We start from the raw sequence: 23,446 nt of genomic DNA, 5'->3' as shown, positions 1-23,446 counted from the left end.
TATGGTAAAGCATTATGGTAAAGATAAAAGTTATTTGTTACTCGTAAATTTAAAGAATAACTCGTTTTATTTTATTTTAATGATATCATTCAATGATTTAAATTTTTTGGATAATTAGATGAGAATGAATCTTACAAATCTATGTCCCTAGGTTGACCAGTCTGAGTATTGGGCGTACCTAACGAGCGTGGTTGGTGTATTGATAATGCGCTAATTAGATGAGAATGAATCTTACAAATCTATGTCCCTAGGTTGACCGGTCTGACCATTGGGCGTACCTATTGGGCGTGGTTGGTGTATTGGTAATGCGCTGCAATGAGTTTCGGCGGACATCCTGCGACAGCCGGACCACCTTCCCGCTTTCGGCTCGTGCGTTCTGTAACCTATAACAAATTTACTAATCTTAGTAAAACTTTCCACTTCGACACCAATTTTTATGCAAATATTAATGAAACAACAAGCACGTCTTTCAAATTCGTAACCTTGGACAAAACAGAACGAATTAAACAGATATTTGAAGCTTCAAATCAAAATGTTCACCGACATCATAATAATATGACTTACGCTAGTCGTGAATTCTTCCCACGTACTAAGAGCGGCGTGAAAATAAAAACATATGTTAAATATAAATTTAAGTGTCTACTTTATTAATATAGTATATAAACTTTTATTAATAGTTTTATTATTCTTATAATAACAAAACATAACATAGATTGTTAAATTAAGAATTTCAGAGAAACATACGAGCTGTGGACCAGCTCGTAAATTTTGCACCTTTACTGGTGCTAGAAAAATAAAAATGTACAAAGTTATTATTCTACAATGTTGCTTTATTTTAGTTTCAATTTGTAAGAATAAAACAGCACGATTAAATACAAAATGGTGTTTCTGGAAACGGTATAACTGAAATCAGTTAAAAATCCTCAAATGTCGACTAAGTGTTGTTAATGTTAGAAAATCCACTAGACTAAAGAAATTTAACATGATATACAGTAAACTAAGTTTTTGTTTTAAGACTCTAAAATTACCAATTATTAAATTCACTGAAACATCCATTGTCCTAAATCCACTCAATGTTAATTAGGATGTTTATTAGTTAAGTGGTTCGTGTAAACAAGAATAGCCGACATTCAAACCGAGGACATTTCAAAAGCTAACAATTCAATATGAAAATCAGAAAAGTTTTCGACTTTAATATTTACGAAAGCCTTAAGACCTTCAAAGCTTAAACCACGAAGCTTCCTAATTTAATAGAACAGTCTAGAAACTTTTAAACAATTTCATATTTTAAGATCCTGTTATCAAAGGAACAAAACAACGGAGCCTGTAAGAATTAAATTATTTAAACGCAATGGTTTCGAAAATGAAAATGTTTCATTCATAAAGCAATGCAAAGAAAGGGTTTTGGTAAGTTCTTAAGAGATTTAAATACAGCCCAGTGAGCCAAAAATAATTTAACTTGGACCCAAAAGGAGGAAAGGTAATTCTCGGGAGGATATTCTACGTCAATACGTCATAAATACTGATTAATATAATGAATGCATTGTCGACTTTCACTAAATTAATCCCAACGGTACAATTGTAATATATTTGTTATTTGTGTCAGGGCCATGTGCCATATGATACGATAATTATGTTGTGGTCTTAATTTGAACGGAGTTTATCAAACATTACATGCAATGAATTGCTATCGTTACATGAGGATAAAGAGACAAAAGGAAACGATACGAAGAAAGAGAGAGATGCAATCAATACCGTAACTTAATATAATCAAAGATCTCATTTTCCCCCCTACCAATTAGCTGGTAATCTAAAGAGCTAAGAGAGCTAAGCGCGGACAGCCCACGGACTCAACCAGAGAATTTGCTATACTAACCCCAGCAAGAGTAGTACTTTACAAAATCTACCACCGGATCGGAATTCAGAATCGCGACCCACTAACAAATCTTGCGAGAAACATAGTGGGTTAATATTATCTATTAATGACGATGTTAAAAATTTGACACGCCTACGACACGTACGTGTATTATGGAGATTCCATTTGGGATTGTTTTGAAATGCATTGTGTAAATATAACACTTGGATTATTATCAATTTTTTTAATCTTTTTATTCATTGGTCATAGAAAAGTGGAATAAAATCATGCCAAAAGTAATGGGGTCAGGAGTTCGATAACTTTTCAGTGTACTATACTACATATTTACAGGTTATATCGAAATAAAATCTTTTTTTTAAACAATATTTCATAAATGTATGACGTCACCTCGCACCTGGTGTTCTACGGATACATAAAACTATAACACCACAACGCAAATTCCACCACCCGTCTCTTCGCATGAGGTCGAACTCATAATAATTGTATTATGTAATGGCCGTAACACTCTACCACCCAAACCACATGACGTTTTCATCCCAAATTAAAATTTATAATACATATTTCAGTAGATAAGTATGTAGGATGATGAATGAGATAAAGTTGTCAATAGAAATTAAAATAAAAGTGGCCTACGCTATGAGCATTGAGAATAAATTAATTACACTATTCAAATTGTAACAGAGAAGCATTCCATCGCTCAAATAAAATAGATATAATTAAATGAAGCCAAGTGAAGGAAAATTTCCGGCTTTCTTATTAAAATTTGGTAAAGTTAGAAGCCACCGAATCGCCGAAAGTTCGGCTTGTTCAATCGTTCATTATAATAACGGCGTATCAATGGATATTAAGAAGTTTGATATTTGATCGGGATCCGACGGCTACCGAATGATGATAGCGACGGTTTTATTTTTATTCGGAGTGCTTTTTTTATATATTATTTGGCTGACAACTTGAAAAGTGATCTGAAATGAGCACCACTTTGTGTTGATTGAATAACGAATTAAGATAAACTAACGTTGGATAGAAAGAATAATATGAAGACTAAAAATAACAAACTAGAAATAAATCATATAGTTATTTAAATCAGAGACCATATTTAAAAACCTGATATCTTTGTAAACGCTTATTGTATTTATGTAAAGGCTTAAATAAACTGGGCGTAATGGGTTGAATGTGATGGGAATCTGTTAGTTAAGAAATTAGACTTAGAAATTTTGAAATAGAATTGTTGTTCAAGATAACAAAGGTAGCAAGCAAACCACAGCTATACTGAAGTGACATAGTTAACACTTTATGATTCTCAAGCCTCATATTCAGGAGAAAGCCAAGCGGTATTCATTCTCAGTGTAGACTAATCTATCCATACAGTTTTACAGTCCCATGGTGCAAAATCGAAATAGGTTCTTAAAATAGCTAACGTGTTCCAAATTCAAAATAAAAAGTTGAAAAAGTTTTTATGTAACGGCCATAAATAATGGCCAGACTAGTTCTATGAATAGAAATATTGACATATAGCCACAAATCAAATGCAAATAAATAAAATCAAATACGGATAAGCCTACCGACAGAAGATGGGAAAAGATGTAAAGTGCACGCACCGTATCAAACATTATTTGATATTTTTATACATTTCTTCCGACAAAAGATATAAATCATATCCTCATATCCCCTGCGCCATTGAAAAGGGCTTTGGCTGCTACATAATGGAGTCGGCATATGAGTTTCTCTGAACAATTTGGGGAGTTCCTTTTACACGCAAACAGAATAAATTGGGAAAAAGCGGTCGCATAAATTTGAGTTTCACCCTTTTTAATTTAATTCGTTCCCAATATCGGGGCAGGATGAACGCGAAAACTTCTCCACTGCCATATTTTTATGAATAATTACACGTGAATCTCCACGCGCTGGGAGGACGACCTTAGAAAAGTCGCTGGACCGAACTGGGTTTACATCGCCAGAGACGGAGACAAAGATTTTTTTATTTTTTTTTTATTGCTTAGATGGGTGAACGAGCTCACATCCCACCTGGTGTTAAGTGGTTACTGGAGCCCATAGACATCTACGACGTAAATGCGCCACCCGCCTTGAGATATAAGTTCTAAGATCTCAAGTACAGTTGCAACGGCGGAATAATAACTTGAATATCCTAAAAATAATAATTTACCTATATTATGATATGCTTGATTGATTTTATTGAATTACATTGAATGATCAATCGAATTGATTATTTTTATTTTTATTTATTGTATTTATTCAAACAAAAATTTCGCACTAAGCATTGGGTTCAACGCCCCGTGAATAATTTGTCACAGCGATAAGCCTTATTTAAATAAAATAAGAGTTTTTTTCCTTTTTTTTAAACCCATTTCCCTTTTATGTGCTTATCGTCTAGAGTAATGCGAGTTAATCAAAATATTTGGGGACCTGAGAATATCCTACATTGTTTCGTCTTTATTCTATTTCCTAAATCTGGATGCCTTGTAACAATTTATTTTTCAAAACTTGTGTATATGAATTTTTTTTCTGCTATAAAAATCTTGAAAGTCAGATAGCTTTATTTCGAAAACTATAATAATTAAAAAACAAAGGACCAGAACTGAAGTATATCATCATTTAATTTCAAATCATACATAATAAGTAGTCCTGATTTGAAAAAGAACATATTATATTGTAAACAATTACATTCATAATTCAGAAGCAATTTTAAATTTACTTTTAAAAAATTGCTAGATGTTTAGTTATTAGATTATTTATTATTTGGATATTTAAGTTCTGACAATGCTAAATAACCCAAAATGAATTTATTATTGTTTTAATTTAAAACAAAAAAAAATCGTATTTTATGATATTCAATGCTAGATTAACAATAAAAAATCGTATTTCATGATATTCAATGCTTGATTAACAATAAAACCAAAACATGCATACATAAATAAATGACTAAAGACAAAAGCTTGCATTTAATTTTATTTATAATAAATCAGAAGAAGGAACAGTTATTCTACTCATCGATTATATTTCCTTTTACACGACTATTTGGTCCGGTCTACAAATATTTACGAAACAATCTTCTCCAATACAATAAACCATTCCATTTATAAAGACTATACAAAACACGAACAAATAAATTTGATACATTTCCCCTCTTTCAAATTGAATTTTAATCTATGACTAGCTGACCCGGCAGACTTCGTAGTGCCTCAATCGAGAGGTCAAAGAAAAGAGATCAAATAAAAGACCTAAACTTTTGTATAAAATAAACTTAAAACAAACAAAAGGAATCCGTCCGATGGGGAACACATCAAAGAGAAAACAAAATTGTTGTTTTTATCTAATTCCGAGCATTTTCATATTTATCTACCTTTTAAACCTTCTCTGGACTTCCACAAATAATTCAAGACCAAAATTAGCCAAATCAGTCCAGCTGTTCTCGAGTTTTAGCGAGACTAACGAACAGCAATTCATTTTTATATATAGAGATAAAAGATAAAATAGTTAAATCATGAGAATTCAGGCTGGTCCTATTATGTACAAAAATCAGCTTACATCAAGTGCTGTTGTTTTTATTATAATATTATTAAAATTATGATGAACACAACTGACATCAACAGAACGACGCAGAAATTCGGACAACTACATTATTTTTGGTCTCAATTATACTCATATATATATATGTACTTTTACAGTGGACGAGTTAATTTTTCAAGTTTCGTAGAATTAAGATTAAATCGAAATTCAAACTTAAGCTTCCATCAAAAATAGGTATTAGAAAGTGGGGATATTGAAAGCATTGGAAGATGGGAACTATACGACAAACAATACACCAAAAATTTCGACTCTTAATATACAATATCCAATACATTTGTATTTAATGACTATTTCGTCTGTATAATTAGTTGTATTTATATTTAATTACTTATTACTATTTTTACTGGTGGTAGGACCTCTTGTGAGTCCGCACGGGTAGGTACCACCACCCCGCCTATTTTTGCCGTGAAGCAGCAATGCGTTTTGGTTTGAAGGGTGGAGGTAGCCGTTGTAACTATACTGAGACTTTAGAACTTATATTTTAAAATGGGTGACACATTTACGTTGTAGGTGTCTATGGGCTCCAGTGACCACTTAACACCAGGTGGGTTGTGAGCTCGTCAACCCATCTAAGCAATAAAAATAAATAAATAAAAAGTCTTCAAAACTTTCATCTGCATTATACGTGCAATTATCAATAATAAATGGAGAATACAATCAAAGATTTTTAGTTGACAATCCGAAAAAAGTAGAAAGTATCGAATAAAAAAAGATTTGGCAATAGCTATGTTATTTGGGTACATTTAACGATACTTTTTTCTAAATGCACCCGTATTTTTTCAAATAAAATCGGATAGTTGAGTTTGATCTTTATTGAAACTAACTCTAATTAAATTACACAATAAATTAATAGGGAAACTTGTGACATTTTTATGATAGATTTTATTCATGAGCTTTATTTAAGCGGTTACGTAAATTATAAATTAGAAGATAATATTACTAAACCGAAGATATTGGGAACTCTCATTTTCATAACGTTATTATACGAGCATTTTAGCACCACAAAAAAAAAACCTTATCTAAATATACATAAATCTATCTTATCTAAATATACATAAATCTCAAATTGTGTTGTGTTGAAATGTCACGAAAGACATTTTATTATAATGCATCAACTGAATAATTTTATTAAAGCATCCTCTGTAATTTTTCTCGACTTGGCGGTAATGTTACCCAAATGTAGTCACTTTGTCACTACCGCTTGTCTCGCCCACACGTAAGTGATTATTATTATTCACTTGTCGTGGCTCGGTTCAAATGTTTTTTAGTATGTTTGTACACTGGCCGAACAAGTCAAGGCCCCTGGTGGTTAAAGTTTTTTTTTTGGTTTATTACTTATATGGGTGGACGAGTTCACAGCTCATCTGGTGTTAATTGGTTACCAGAACCCATAGACATACAAAACGAAAACCGCCACCCATCTAGAGCAAAGCAATGATCATACTATTACTTTGTTTCAGACATTCTGAGGTTGAATTGTTTTAGAAAAACGTACTAGTCTTCAAATCCGTGATCATTTGTTGTAACCCGTGTTATCCGTATTAATCTTCAATCGTATCATTCTTCTTATTTACTGGTGGTAGGACCTCTTGTGAGTCCGCACGGGTACGTACTCGTACCACCACCCTGCCTATTTCTGCCGTGAAGCAGTAATGCGTTTCGGTTTGAAGGGTGGGGCAGCCGTTGTAACTATACTTGAGACCTTAGAACTTATATCTCAAGGTGGGTGGCTTATTTGCGTTGTAAATGTCTATGGGCTCATGTAACCACTTAACCCCAGGTGGGCTGTGAGCTCGTCCGCCCATCTAAGCAATAAAAAAAAAAGCCGATCGACTGTTTAATTTTAATATGTTATAGTAACTTTTCCACTCCTGTAATCGGAACTTGCTTCGCGCCAGAAACACACAGAATAGTATCATGCCGTGCGAGTTCACTATATGTCAGACCAACACAAGTTGCATGCGTATGAAAACATATTTGAATTCAATATACTCACTTTATCTTGGATTGTCTCATGAATTGCTGTATCTTTCGAGCTGCTTGATTTTGACGTCGTTGCGAATATGTTCTCCTGTACACATTTTTACTATATTGATTACTATTTTTTTAATTGGAATGAATTTGAACACTTTTACTGGTGGTAGGACCTCTTGTGAGTCCGCACGGGTAGATACCACCGCCCCGCCTATTTCTGCCGTGAAGCAGTAATGCGTTTCGGTTTGAAGGGTGGGGCGACCGTTGTGACACTTAACACCAGGTGGACTGTGAGCTCGTCCACATATCTATGCAATAAAAAAAAATACTAATGTTTAGGTACAATGTGTAAATGAAATTCTGGGACGTATCATTAATGCAAAAGGATACTTGGTTTGACACTTTCATTTGAAGACAAGGTAGACAATTAGTATTTTTTTATTTATTGCTGAGATGGATGTACGAGCTCACAGCCCACCTGGTGTTAAGTGGTTACTGGAGCCCATAGACGTCTACAACGTAAATGCGCTACCCACCTTGAGATACAAGTTCTAAGTTCTCAGTATAGTTACAACGGCTGCCCCACCCTTCTAATCGAAACGCATTACAGCTACACGGTAGAAATAAGCGGGGTGGTGGTACTTACCCGTAGGGACTCACAAGAGGTCCTACCACCAGTAATTACGCAAATTATAATTTAGCGGGTTAGATTTTTATTACACGATGTTATTCCTTCACCGTAGAAGTCAATCGTGAACATTTGTCAAGTACGCATTTCATTAGAAAAATTGGTACCCGCCTGCGGGATTCGAACACCGTTGCATCGCCTATACGAATGCAGCGGACGTCTTATCCTTTAGGGCACGATGACTTCAAACCTAGTTCGAATAAGGTCGACATAATGCAGGCAACACTGTGAAAGGTACATAGCAATAATGGCTATACATTTTTTTCAGTTTTGTACATGAAACTATTTTCAATAACAGAAACCATTTATGGGGAAGACTAAAAAAAATCTTATCCCTCTATATTCACTTGTATTCTCGTACACGTGATAAATAATAATGACTATAACAACAATGACCAAGCGATTTTCTAAAATTCAAGAAAACGACATAGTTTTGTGTTTGTAGCAATCATTAATCTATCTAATTAATTTATTAGCTTACTAGCGGTACTCATCAGCTTCGCTGAGCATTTATAATTAACATTATTATTTATTGTCATTATTATTAGGGAGTCCAACACTCATATAAATATTAATCTATCCATTAAGTACATGTATTTTCTACATGGATACCTAGTTCCAAGTCAATCGGATTCATGGTTCAGTAGTTATAACGGAACATCCGTAAAAACTACTGTAGATTTATATATTAGTATAGATACGTAAATGAGCTTAAAGCTCACCTCGTGCTAAGCGCATATATAATTCAAATATCACTTGATCGTTCGAATCACTTCAGCATTTCAAACTGAAACGAGTCAATGTCTATTTATTACTACTGCTAAACTAAGATAGTAAAGTCTATTAATCTATCAACTTACTTGACGGTGGGGGTAGAGATTCTCCTGGCTCTCATAGAGCGGTAACCTCGCTGAATGATGGTAGCCGCAGCGTGCATTTGCTTCAAGTAGGCAAACTAATCAAGAAATAAATATAAAAATGAATTTCTGTTCGTTAGTCTCACTAAAACTCGAGAACGGCTGGACCGATTTGGCTAATTTTGGTCTTGAATTATTTCTGGAAGTCCAGAGAAGGTTTAAAAGGTAGATAAATATGAAAATTCTCGGAATTCAATAACAATAACAATTTTGTTTTTCTTATAATGTGCCGTCGCCGTGGGACGGATTCCTTTTGTTTGTTTTAAGTTTATTTTATACAAAAGTCTTTTATTTATTGATTGAGGCACTACGAAGTCTGCCGGGTCAGCTAGTCAAGAAATAAATAATAGTTTAAAAAAAACTAAAAAAATACACTTTTATAGAAAATCCAACTAATTTTTTTTTTTTTTTTATAAATTTGATTTTAAAATTTGTGTAAGAAAAAATGATTTTATTGTAAAAAAAAGCGTGGGTTGCTTTTCGGGATATTATCAAAATAACCATTCTACTCATATGTGTTCTTAAAATATTTATAACTACTGATACCATGCACTCCACGCTTTTGTTAGTTTTTTTAAACTATTATTTATTTTTCATTTTCTAGTTGAATTTAAATTTTTTTAATATATTTTTTAAATATTTAATTGTCTTCGGTCCTTAATAAGTATACCAAATTTCGAGTTAATCCGATGTTTTGAAGGGGGTCAAAATCATGTTCAAAGATTCCGTTACAAACATACATACGTCTGAAGCTAATAAAAGCGTATTAAAAAAAAAACATTAACACGTTGACTGCCGTGTAAGTCACCGGTGTCATGCGTGGCGCACTAAAGTAGTTATGTCGTTTTCTCTCTTCGATCTTTTTACTAAGGCGCATTTTTTTTTTTTTTCCTATCTAAGCTGATAGCCTTGAGAGGCTATATCAGCGTAACCTTAACTAGTAGGTGAGCTCACGGGGCCCAAACCTGACGACGTTGCTAACACGAACCCTAGCAAGAGCTGTGTTTCGCAGAATCTACCACCGGATCGGAAACGCGACCCACTGAGAAGATCCAGCGAGAAACTCAGTGGGCTGTGTCTGAGGGCTAAGGCGCAAGAATACCTAGTAGACTATGGAAAAGAGGGATCCGAAGATACTGAGAATAGCTCAATTTTTTTAAAAGACTAAAACATAAATTAACAAGAGAATTTGGCAGCAGTTCAGCTGTGTTTTGGAATGTTCTTTTTTTTATTGCTCTTGTAGGCAGACGAGCATACCCGATGGTGAGTGTACTGATAGCACTGCCTGCTATTTTCAAATATGTAGGTACATCAAGAAAACTATAAATAAGTTTAGCTTGGACGCTCGTACATAATAATGAAAATGGAAATTATAAATTTTATTTTTGTGTTTTTTTACAAGAAACAAAATTAATTAAACCTGCTTTTGGAAGTATAATATTTTCAAACCAACCTCTGTGGTGTGTTTATTTAAATTTGCACACGTTATACGGAACTTTGGCAAGAAAAAACTATAAAGTATGCAATTTGTCCATTTGATTAAGAATATATGAAGGCGAACTTCATTCATTACGCATGAGAATACGCACTGGCATGACCAGGAATTCGAATTAGGCGACTTATTGTCAGCTAGTGACAAATTATCGGATCGAATTGTTTAAAAAAAAAAATTTAATGCGCGGTAGTTTTTTTTTTCCGAGCGAAACATCTATACAGCCGATTTAAGTCCGCTAGAGACGGTAGTTTGACAAATTGAGGAAAATCGTTTTTTTTTTTCTAGAAATTCTACATTATCTTGTAATTTCAAAATTAAGCTTTAGTTATTAATGTTGAACGTATGATAAAATAACACACTTTACGATTATAATACGATTTTGGAGGCGATCACTTCAAACAATGTACCTTATTAAGAGGTCAGATAAAATACATTTTTAATTAATTATCAAATTTTTTATCGGAATTTTCAGATATTTCATCAATGTTTTCGACAATAGACCCTATAGGTCATATCAGAAAATTAGGTTTATGCGAACTCCTATTCCTCGTCCATAATAATTTAGATGAAGCATTTGAAAATGTCTTACCCAAAGAAACGATAGCATATCTATATAAAACTGACCCGGCAGACTTCGTAGCGCCTCAATTAATAAATAAAATACCTAAACTTTTGTATAAAATAAACTTAAAACAAACAAAAGGAATCCGTCCGATGGGAGACACATCAAAGGAAAAACAAAATTATTATTTTTATTTAATTCCGAGCATTTTCATATTTCATCTATCTTTTAAACCCTCTCTGGACTTCCACAAATAATTCAAGACCAAAATTAACCAAATCGGTCCAGTCGTTCTCGAGTTTTAGCGAGACTAACGAACAGCAATTCATTTTTATAAAAGAAACGACAATGTCAGATGTTCAATTCGAGAATAATCGAGAACTTTGTTTGATTCCGATATGACGGTTTGTACCTAGGTCGTACCTGCTTGTATCTTCTGAAGCAGTTTTGTATAGTGATAGCCGCCGCTGCTGCCCTCCGTTGCAACTGTCTGCCTCGGTACTGACGATACGCCTTCTGTATCGTGATGGCCGCTGTGTATAACTCGCGCTGCTCCCGATCTAAGAATTAACAATTCACCATTAAAAACTTTCATAGTTAAAATCAGAATGTTGCATAGCGTGTCTTTACAACAATCACTTGTATCGTAATGGCCGCTGTGTATAACTCACGCTGCTTCCCGATCTAAACATTAACAATTCACCATTAAAAATGTTCATAGTTGAAATCAGAACGTTGCCTAGCTTGTCTTTAAAACAATCACTAATAGATTCGAATATTTTAGTTTTATCGAGACGTTTAATGAACAAAATTAATTTAAAATTAATGAATTACTCGATTTTTAGTGTCCATTGTTGCTGCGTCGATTCCAAATTTGAAAAGGCGTGGTAACGGAAATTTTGTAGGTAGTGAATTCGGAATATGAATGCTGTCTACCGTCAAATGACCGTTATCTAATCGTAAATCGATGCGTTCCGTATCTACGCAGAAATCGTTCACAGGATCCATAGATATTTTACTGCTATATAAAATTTAAATTACTCAATCTAAATTCGAAAAATTGCATTACATTTCAAGCGTTACGATAATACGTATTGGGAATATAAATTAAACTAGACAGTAATAAATTTTCTACATTAATTTAAAGATGTTATTCTCGAATGATTTCACCCATTCGCATTTACTGTGCGTTGTGTAAGTCATATAATAAGACAGATATTTTTCAAAATATCGTTTTTAAAACATTTTTAACCCTTTTATTATTTCTATTTATTTATATCTCTATTTATTTTTCAGAGATTGCGATTGAGAAATTTATAAAAAAAATCCAAAAATCAATGCTAAATTCAGAGCTAAACAATTTTAAATGGTTATTTATAAATACTTATTAAAAACGTTATACATATGCGCGCTAAGGTTGATACCTAATACCTATAATAATCGGTATATATTTCGGTAGGCAGCGGTTTGGGTCTGCCCCTGGCATTGCTGACGTCCATGAGCGATGGTAACCACTCACCATCAGGTGGGCCGTATGCCCGTCTACCTATACGGCAATAAAAAAAAATCGAACTGCACAATAGTCGTTAATTGATTTTTTTTTTTTTTTTCTGTCGAACGTCAAATGTTTTATTCATTTTTGATGTTTCGCTTTCGCTTTCTCGGTTTCTGTTAAAAGGCGTGCCTTTCAATCAAGTAAGCAAGCTCAGTTTCGAGACTTTGACAGCATAAATGCCCAGCTCCTCGAGAAGTGGAACTACATTATTTTTGTAGGCAGCGGCTTGGCTCTGCCCCTGGCATTGCTGAGGTCCATGGGCGACGGTAACCACTCACCATCAGGTGGGCCGTACGCTCGTCTGCCCACAAGGGCAATAAAAAAAAAAAAACATTACTTAATCAAATCAAATTAAAAAAAAATTATTCAACATAAATGAAAATATGTACATACTTGTTAAACGTCAAAAAGAACTACCGCCAATTCACAAAAACTAGCCTCCGTCCTGAGAAGAACTGGCAAGAAACTCAGCGGGCATGTTTTTTTTTAAATATCAGATTTTTTTTAATATTCATTTTTACAATGAGTATTATAACGTAACAATTATTGCAATATTGAAATGCCCGAAGCGAGCAACTCATTCCCACTTTGTGCAATCTTCTAGATAATCATTTTGACTTTATAGTAAGCTTTATTGCACAGATGTTCTTTAATAGTTTTCTTAAACCTATGTTTAAGTAGGTTCTAACCATCTTGTGGGATTTTGCTGTACAGGCGCACAGCTAAAGGCTACATTATGACTAGGATATACGTTTAACATGGAACAGCTCCAACTAACACTCTTACCGTTCAATGTCAAATTGGAGAAGTGAGTGGTAGTGTTGAGGAACTCCTGTAGTGTCGCCGACGAGTGAGGGGGTGCGGCGTGCGGAGAGGGGGGCGGCGGAGACAACGTGGACCCCGGGGACACTGACCCCGATGACGGGGTCGAACCTCCACAGTACCTATATGGGAGTGGACTAGTATTTTTAAAGAAGCCATAAACAAAACACGAACATCGTATTAGTACATACGAAAATAAAATCTGTTTTAGAAATAAGGCAAAACGTAAGTTTTTTTTTTTATTGCTTGGACCGGTGGACGAGCTCACAGCCCACCAGGAGCCCATAGACATCTACAACGTAAATACCGCCAACCACCTTTTGAGATTGAGTTCTAAGGTCTCAGTATAGCTACAACGGCTGCCCCATCCTTCAAACCGAAACGCATTGCTGCTTCACGGCAGAAATAGGTATGGTGGTGGTGGTACCTACCCGTGCGGACTCACAAGAGGTCCTACCACCAGTGATTACACAAATTATAATTTTGCGGGTTTGATTTTTATAACACGATGTTAATCCTTCACCGTGAAAATCAATCGTGAACAATTATTAAGTACGTATTTCATTAGAAAAATTGGTACCCGCCTGCGGGATTCGAACACCGTTGCATCGCTACATACGAATGCACCGGACGTCTTATCCTTTAGGCCACGACGACTTCATATTCGACAAGCTAAATAGATAATATTATTATATAATATTTCTATTAATCAAGTTGTTCACAAAATCAATAAAAATTTTAATTCCTGAGATAATTTAAAATTTAGGTAATTGTATGAACTAAACTGCTAATGGCTGATTGAATAATCGTGAAAGAGTTATTGGTACCTGTATGTGTTATCGCAGAATTCGAAACTAAATTCGGTGTTAAAAGTGGTAGCGTCATCGAGTAAGGGAACCATAAGTGTGTCTTCACCGCTACCAGTCTCCAAGCCGCACCCCGATAGGAGGGATGAGGTTTCGTTCTGTTGAAAATCATATCGACGGATGAAAGGCTATTTGGTTTAAGGGACCTTTCACTTAACACGCGACTTTTATCTTATCTTATCTTATACCTTTAAACGAGCAATTCTTGTATATTAATATATATATAATTTGAATCTCGGAAAAGGCTCCAACGATTTTCATAAAATTTAGCATACAAGGGATTTCGGGGGCGATAAATCGATCTAGCTACGATTTATTTTCAGAAAATGTTGTATTATTCGTGTTTTCAATAATCAACTCTTCCCGACATCTATTGGCGAATAACTACCACTACTATTTTTCTTAATTGAGGGCAACTAGCCGCTTTAAAGACACAACAAGATGGCGTTACCAAATAAAAAACCGGTGATCATCTAGTCTTTATAATTAAAGGTCCGTTTTATTTGGTATTAGCATCAACAATCCGATGTTTTTAGTTATAGCTGATGACGATTTATTGTAATGATGTTTTTTTTAAATTTAAAATTTAAATGGTGCACTTGTAAAGTTCCAAAAATCTCGCTTAGACCAAATAGCCTTTGCCAAATAGCCCTTGAATTATAAATTACAAAGCCATATCTATAGACATTTAGATGTTAGATCTATAGATATTTAGATGTTAGTTTGGTAAGCATTAATTTTGTTTAGTTTATATCGCTTTATTGGTCAGCCAATCCCAAGATCAATCTGTTGTTTATTATGTGCACGATAATGAAACAGTTTAACCACGAATAAGTACTTCTTTACCTAAATAATTCATCAAAGTTACACGTTATGTGTTGAAAAGCTGGAAAAAAACGTGTTGAAAGTTTATTGATTTCTCTAACTTACTTTGATTCTGTCTGGCATAGCAGCTATGATTTGTTCGGCAAGCGTGAACACTCTGTCGTCCTGCTCCCCTGAAAATGTTTAATCCAATGAAACCTTACATCGCAATATTACTCCAACACATCGACTCCGCTACGACAACATTTAGACTCACTAATGAATACACCGGTACATTCTTTTACTTTAACCTAATTCTAAACACTTATAGCGCACATCAAAAATAATTGAAAGAAACGTATTCTTTTGTATTTCTTACCATTATTATAATCATTGAATTACCACTATTACAGTTGGATTGTTTCGAAATAGTAACAGTTCTTTTTTTAATATCTTCGGACATAGGTTTCATGTTTCGCACTCAGTAAAATTGATGATATTGAATGTCTTGAGGATCGTGAAAAAAAAATAAAAAAAGTGCGAATGTCTCTGTGCCCAAAACATCTTGAAGCCAAAGCACTTACCGTTTCGTTATCAATGAGCAAAACTACACATAAAAAGCGATTGAATTTCTTAACCAATCATGCAAGCGTTTTAGCCAACATGCAGTAATAAACTGTTGAGAGTATATTATCAATTCTGTTGATCCAGTGTTCTCAGAACGAAGTCTGAAATGTGTGGGACTTTGTAGATATAATTTTATAGTGAAACCGATCTTGGATGTGATAATATAGTGATAGTGGATAGACCAGGACAAACCATCGAAAGCCACATCGAAAGACAACATCGAGAAAACCAAACCGATTTTAAACCTGACATTCCAGAGGCAGACTTTTAGTGACATCTTTGGCAAAAATCTGGTTAATAAATTCCAGGGCCTAATAGTACAGGCATGTTATATCACATGCCCAGTCTAAATCGATTTAGTTTTGATAGGAATCTATAAAATATCAACAATCGGGAATCTCCGCTCAATACAAGGACATCGAAACACAGAAGAAATCTAAATAGGTGGTCTAACAACGTACTCTTCGTTCGAAGGTAGCGACAGAGTGGGTAGTATATAGATATTCATTGGTAGAAGAATAGGTACGAGCTGCCAGAGCGGCGATGCAACTACTACATTCACAACATCGAAGGTGGAGCGGAGGGGTAGACGCAACGGCACGTGATGGTACAGAACACTTTTCGTTTCTTAAGCCTTTAATTTTCTTTAAAAGCAATCCCAATTAACTTAAATTCAAATATCTGCCAATCTTAGCTGTAGTTTAATATAAATCCCATTTGTTTCTTAGGAGCTTAGATCTCAATTTGTCCAAATATTGTTTTTAAAGGTATCCAATTTAGATGTTGGGAAGTGGAAGCTTGATGCAGTGTTGTGTACCCTCCGCGAGCGTGGCGCACTGACCTGGGCGCGGGGCGTTGGTCGGCTCGGCGTCGGAGAGCGTCTCCACGTCTATGAGCGGGCTCTGCGCTCGCCGCGGGGCCGTCTCGCCTGGGAACCACCCGCAACTTACCATCCGACCCACGACTTGAGTTCCTTTTCATTCTAGACAACCATCGACTTTGCTCTTCAACTGTTACCCGACAACATCTTACCTCGATCGTCAACATAATGTTATGTGCCTCTCATTACAGACTAAACGTTTCAACTAATTTCAAGCAACAAAAATCAGCTTCTCAATTTTCTGTAGTCTATACTACATTGAGATGTCTTGCGGGCTCAAAAGGAACTCAACTCGTCCGACTGAAAGACCGTAGACGACGTCGTCTAAATTTGAGAACGCAGCTGAACCTTAAACCCGACATATCATTCGTCCATTATTATCAGCCGCCGTGCCGATTTAAATAAATAATCGTCAGCAAATGAAAAACGAATACTCTATGAAATGATAGGTGGACGATGTGTTTGATACTTACAGAGGGCTAAGTCCATTCTCCTACCGATCTTGGCGTCACCCAGACTATCCTCAGAATTATCTGAATCTAATGGCAATGACGTGCTTCTTTCCCACCTGTAACACTGTCTTTAGTTAAATAAACTGCACATCCGTAATCATTAACAGGTATTTAAATTAAACAATAAATATATACATAATTATACAAAGTGTTAAGGTCCCTTTAAAATTATCACAAAAAATCCTACTATATAGTGTAGGTAGAAACAAGTGTCCTCAAAACTAATTATTGAAATTTCCATATTAACTTCAGTCAGTTTAGTCATACTTTAATATATTTGTTGGATATTAGTAAAGAACTCACCTAGTTGATGAGCTTCCTTCGAATTTTTCACTAGCAGAATTAGACCTAAATGCGTCAGCCATATTAATGCCGCTATCTATAGAAGGTCTTTTAACAAGATTACTCTCCAAGCTACTCGTGCGGCCTTTCTGGGATAATCTGAAAAAAAATCTAAATAAATAAAGGAAATGAATATGTTTATTAGCTATTATTTCCCCATTTAATCTCCATCAAATCTTAGCTTAATTTTTTACCGTAACTCTGTTAGCATCTTTTCATTCATCAATTACCGTAAACGGTAAAACCGTATCCTATTAACCTAAATCATGGAATCGTGTTTGGACGAATTTTATTGATCTAGTTCAACAATTTACAACGCAATGCCATCTACCTACTTTGTTAGCCATTGACTTTATATCTTAAAGACGAGCAGAAGAAGAAGCCGAAAGGTTATAAGTTATTTTACTAATGGAGTATAAATTGCGACTCTAAATTTTAGGACAGAGTGTTTAACAATCTATTATCAGAATACGTGGATCTGCGACTCCTATTAAAGTATTACTAAAACTTCCTCATCGTCCATCCACGGTACTGTTAACTCCAGCTTTTTTTCCTATCTAATTAATTCCCTCTTGCTAGTATAACTAGGACTAGTCCACCGATAGCATTGTTCCACCACTGATACTACCAGTCGATCTGTTTATATCTCGAAGTCATCGCACGGCGCTAAAGATTGAAGAGAGAAATAGCAGCAACAGAGATTTTAAAATAATCTCTCGACTACATGTACTATCCCAGACTACCATGATAATATCCTTTAATCATGTTTATTGATAAATCAAGTGAACAATTTCAGCAATCATTTCAATATGTCTTAGTACTAAGACTCACTTTTAAAAACCTGTTCACATATTTTGTTAGTTAATAAATCTCACAAGTTTACCGACTTATCTTAAGGAACTATAGCCGCTAACAGATGTAGGCATAAACTTGCAATGTTTTTTTTTTGCGTGCGGTGATTTCGTATTTTGCCTAGTCAAGTTGGTAATTAATACATAATTTTGTTTTTAGTCTCCATTTATATATCCATATTCGATATCCATGCAAACATACCCATGTGGTCTTACGAACACTCCGTCTTTGGGCGGTGGATGTATCCTATCCAACATAGTGGCCAGCTTAATGTGGCCAGCACGCCTCGCTGCTGTAGAAGCCTGTCTGGCACCAGCTTCTGTTTGGGTTCCAGCACTCCATCGTGCTAGCACTACGGCCGTTTCTGTGTGACCTGCAGCACTAGCAAGCATCTGAAAAACCAAAATATGTCAGTGCAATTTCTAATTTTAAAGTGGGTGATGACAATGATATTGTTATATCTATAGATTCCGGTAATTAATAAAAATAGAGGTGCATTGAGCCTATTTACCAATATGAGCTAGTTATAAGCAAATAATATTAAGGAACCAAGTTAACTTGCGTTAAGCTTTTAAAAATTTACGATGATAAGAACGATCTTCCATCGAGCGGGTGACATTGCTCGGTAGACCAACATGAACATGTAAAAGGAACATGTACTTAAATATGCAAGCCTATCTTGAAAATGTTATATGCGAGATTCAGGCATCAGACAAATATCTTGCGTTATATGATAGCTACCGCCACAATGTTCCAAAGGCAGGGCGTCGAGTGATTTAATACTCACCAAAGGCGTACAGTTATCGCTGTCTCTCGCCCCCAAATTGACTTCTTTCTCCAACGCCAGGCTACTGTCATCCTGCCTCCAACGGAGCAAGACCGTCGTCAACCTCGAATATCCTAAAGCTGCGGCTAAGTGTAGGATCGTAGAACCATCCTCGCCAGGCTCTGTGGTAAACCCTTCGGGATTACCAAACGACCTTGAGCTCAATGATTGACAAAATGTAACTAAGCGCTCTTCGAATTTCGGGTTTGAGTAGATTTGGACGTCTTCAAGCTGTAAATTGTAATGAGAGTAACTTAGTACTTTAGTTTTCGCCAATTAGAGGAAAATCTTCAGATTTTGAGTATAGACACCGAATCGAGAGTGGTGTCTTACACAGTGATACATAAGATTGAATTCAGAGTTGCTAATTGGCCTGTCCATGATAGTTAAATAACTTGTAACATGCCCTAACAATAGTACTTATGATAAGATTTAAAACTAGGGAATTCGGTAGGACTGATAAAAGGAGGGAAAATATTATCAGTAGTTCAAAGAGACCAGCATCGAAGCCGAACAGACTATTTATTGCTAATAAGATTTATGAAGCTTATAATAAGAAGCTTATGAAGCGTATAATAAGATTTATGAATCTCAATTTAACAGTTTTGTTACTCAAGTTTTAGCGCAGAACTAATTGCCTTCTTCCATTGGTCTTGAATTTATTTTCACTTTGTAGGTTTATAAATACGCATAGATATGATGCAAATACCAAGTAACCACACCAAATCCAAAACAATTAAATTAGATAGACAAGTCCTCAGCCCATCTGGTATCAGCATTTACCAGAGAGGTGGTAACTGCAAATTTGCCGCACGTGATGTGGGCTTAAAATACCACCAGTAACTTTTCACGGTCTATGACTGTGCGACGGTCAAAATAGGCAACTCGTAGCTACAAATCCTTACCAGGCTTAAATTTTGCGGTCATCTCCAGTTATAAAGCCAAATTCTCTTCTGTGAATCTATCTATCTATCAGGCCACAGACGTCCACTGCTGGACATAGGCCTCCCCCAAGCCACGCTACAAAGACCGGTCCTTTGCTGCCTGCATCCAGCGGATCCCCGCGAACCTCAATAGTCCATCGGTCCACTTTATGGGAGGCCTACCCACGCTAAGTCTGCCGGTACGCGGTCGCCACTCAAAAACTTTCCGGACCCAACGGCCATCCGTTTCAAGAGTAATGTGCCCTGCCCACTGAGTTCTATGTCGGTCACCATGATTCCTGTAAATATTTACCTGATTATTTTCATCCATGGGCTCATTTTTTATTTGCAGGCGACCGTGCAGCCGCTGTAAGCGTTGCAGCAATGAGAACCGTCTAAAGTCGAGTGACGGTAGCGGTGCTGATGCGGGAGACGATGGTGCCGGCGTCGGACCCGCTTTGTACTCAAAGACGACAGCATCTGATACTACGCGTCCTCCGCGAGCCACTTGCAACGCCGCTAGCCCAGCTTCGTGAGCTGAAATGAAAGAAATAAGTATACATATTATACTTACACTAGCTTTTGCCCGCGACTTCGTCCGCGTGGAAAAGTTACTTTGGCATAACGCCAAATTTTACCCGCCTCTTCATTTACGTAGAAAGTGAAAATATTTTTGAATAATAGAAGCTATCTAAGGTACCAAAATCACGCTGTTTAATCGATTTCAAAAGAGGAAGTTATCAATTCGACCACAATTTTTTATCTATGTATGTTCACCGATTTCTCGGGAATGTTTGAACCGATTCTGATAATAATTTTTTCTTTTTTTGTTGTTCGAAAGAGTAGACTTCCTGAATGGTCCTGTAATCATCAAGATCTGATGATCTGGGATCCTGGAGAAGTCCAGAAAAATCTATAATTGTCAAAGCCCATCTTGAAGTGATTTGGGTGTTTCAATGTTGTAATGAATAACGTATTTAATTGGATAGGGATTAATATCATCTTTATAAAAACACCTTCACAAATAATGCTTTATTTTAGAACAAATTTGGTTAGCATTAAAAACGTTATAGTGAGCCAACCTTAACATATAGACATATGCTGTCGTGTTTTTTTTTAGATATTTTAAAGGGGAACAAATCTGTCATACATTATTTTAGCAAAAGGTTTGCTTTTATATGTGAATTACTGTCATGACCAGTGTGCTTAGTGCGAATTTGGAAAGCTTGCTTATGTTTGCCACTAGGGGCGCTGTTACAGCTGCATACAAATTTGAATTAACTTTTACGCTATAGAGAACGTTAAAAAACTCGCAATAAGCACACAAATAAGTCGTAATTTAGTTAAAAATAAACATTAACTGAAAAGTTTCAAAATCTCACCTGGACAGTAACATCTCAGCAAGCCATTCTGTACCAACACCGATGGTACAGGAAAATTGTCGAACAGCACTGTGTACTGATCGGCGGATTCCGTCCATGGTCCTGCCACAAGAACTTTTGCTCCTCCTTCAGGATATGCCCATTCTGGTGAATAGTCCGTTATATTAAGAGCTCCTTCGCTTGTTTCTGTCTGCATCTTCTCACTGCCGTCATCAGCTATAGGTGACTTGCCGCATAATGTCTGAAAATTATATGTCATTGCCGCTTATTATAAATATACCGCATATTCAGTATTAAAACATCTGAAAAAATTAAGTGTACTTATTTATAAATACTATAATGACGAATTATAATAGACATATTGTTTAACCACACTGAAACAGGGACCACGAAAAATGATTTATCATGATTTAATTTATCATAATAGTGCTTGATATAATAAGTATTGATGTGTGTATACCATATACGTATGTACCAAGGGTTTCTTACACTTACAATACAACATTAGGTTGAATATTTAGGTATAAAAATACATATAAAAAAGAAAATATTGTTCTTAAATGAGTAAATAATTTCATACCACGGGATTAGTAGATATCGATGTCGGATCCAAAACTTCCAATTCAGGAAAATCTCCTAACATATCAAAAGCATCTAGATTGACAAACACATTATCGTCAACAACTTGTGTAGGAGATGCAACCGCTTCACAGCTCTCGATAAAGTCCATTGTATCGATTCCTGACACCATAACATTCGCTGTGTCTGTAGATCGCACTCCATTTCGATCTAGCTCACAAGTAGGCATGTTAGCTGATAAAGTCTTCTGTATATCTTCGTGAGATAATTCTAATGTCTCATCAAAGAACCCATTAGACCCGAGATGGGTGTCAGTTCCTAATAGCACTAGGGTATCATCACAGTTTTCTGTCAACACTTTACTCTCCAACCTCTCCACCAAATCAGGGTATCGAGATGGTGTAGCCGGAGCGCTCGCCACCATCTGGTTCCTTGTTCTTGGTTCCACTTTTATTTTCCTATCGAAACTCATTTCCGGCTTCTTGTCTTCAAAGGCTTCTGTAGTTTGAATGCAAGAAGTCGGCTGGCTGTCCGGTATTTCTCTCTTCAGTACAAATGTCGGTTTGTATTGTTGTCTGTATCTGTTATCTCTGGTATCTTCACAAACAAATGACGTTACAGACAGAGGAGAAACTAGTGACGAGTGCTGTTGCGTTGTGTTGCTGGTGCCATTTAGTATGAGCAGGCCTCCACCGCCCTGGATTTGACCAAGAGATAGCAGCAAAGGCGATGCTTGCTGTGGACTAGGTCTATGATCTCTGGTATATTGACGAGGAGGCTGGCTCATTGGACGTGGGGAAGGACCGGTTGTCGACGATACATGGTGATCTGAAGCGGGCGCTTTAGCAGCTTGGATGCGTCGCAACGGATGAGTGCAGTTTCTGGAGTCCTGGCAGGTGGAATCCGGGCAACTGCATTCCAGTTGTCTCGCTAAAGCTGCTGCTCTAGCTGCTCGTTGCTTCTCCATGAGCTGACCGACGATAGCTTCAACGGTTTCAGCGGTTTGGAACATCTTTCCCTAAAAATTGAAAATATAAATTTTAATCGTTTAAAAAAACTATACCCGAATTTAGTAAAAATAATTCTAGCAACATTTTTTTTAATTCAATTTCCAAAAAAGTTATTTGTTATGATCGAAAATTTATTTTTCAAATATACAGAACTATCTTTTTCGAAAATATTTTTTACTTTGCTAATCCTCTATTTATTTTTACTATTTATTTTAATGAATAACGTTGTGATCGTTTATGCTTAGTTTAGAACTTTTTATTTAAATTTAGGATAATTAACATATCTTCGAATTCATTAATTCTTTAAGAATTGTAAATACATATAATAATACTAATAATTGCGTGGGTAGGCCTCCCACAAGATGG

At 35.8% G+C, this 23,446-nt stretch overlaps 1 protein-coding gene across 2 annotated transcripts in view; it reads right to left on the bottom strand.

Moving 5' to 3' along the window:
- The window catches only part of LOC101735868 (calmodulin-binding transcription activator 2), a 266,028-nt gene that overhangs the window by 7,594 nt on the left and 234,988 nt on the right, over window positions 1–23,446 (bottom strand). Inside the window, exons 10-24 of one of the 2 annotated variants that reach the window (XM_062669648.1) lie at window positions 22,072–23,088; window positions 21,492–21,732; window positions 20,423–20,646; window positions 19,148–19,417; window positions 18,562–18,752; window positions 17,470–17,607; window positions 17,128–17,222; window positions 16,616–16,702; window positions 15,274–15,341; window positions 14,305–14,441; window positions 13,442–13,614; window positions 11,524–11,660; window positions 8,987–9,081; window positions 7,461–7,535; window positions 279–383 (exon numbers count right to left, since the gene is read on the bottom strand). In XM_062669648.1, the coding sequence (XP_062525632.1) occupies window positions 279–383; window positions 7,461–7,535; window positions 8,987–9,081; window positions 11,524–11,660; window positions 13,442–13,614; window positions 14,305–14,441; window positions 15,274–15,341; window positions 16,616–16,702; window positions 17,128–17,222; window positions 17,470–17,607; window positions 18,562–18,752; window positions 19,148–19,417; window positions 20,423–20,646; window positions 21,492–21,732; window positions 22,072–23,088 (3,053 nt within the window). The remainder of the gene's footprint in view (window positions 1–278; window positions 384–7,460; window positions 7,536–8,986; window positions 9,082–11,523; window positions 11,661–13,441; window positions 13,615–14,304; window positions 14,442–15,273; window positions 15,342–16,615; window positions 16,703–17,127; window positions 17,223–17,469; window positions 17,608–18,561; window positions 18,753–19,147; window positions 19,418–20,422; window positions 20,647–21,491; window positions 21,733–22,071; window positions 23,089–23,446) is intronic. The other variant, XM_038012539.2, reaches the window with a different exon arrangement.

This window comes from Bombyx mori, chromosome 8 (assembly GCF_030269925.1).
Source record: "Bombyx mori chromosome 8, ASM3026992v2".
NCBI classification, from domain to species: Eukaryota; Metazoa; Arthropoda; class Insecta; order Lepidoptera; family Bombycidae; genus Bombyx; species Bombyx mori.
Note: the sequence above shows the minus strand (reverse complement) of the source record. Positions and strands in the feature narration are given on the sequence as shown.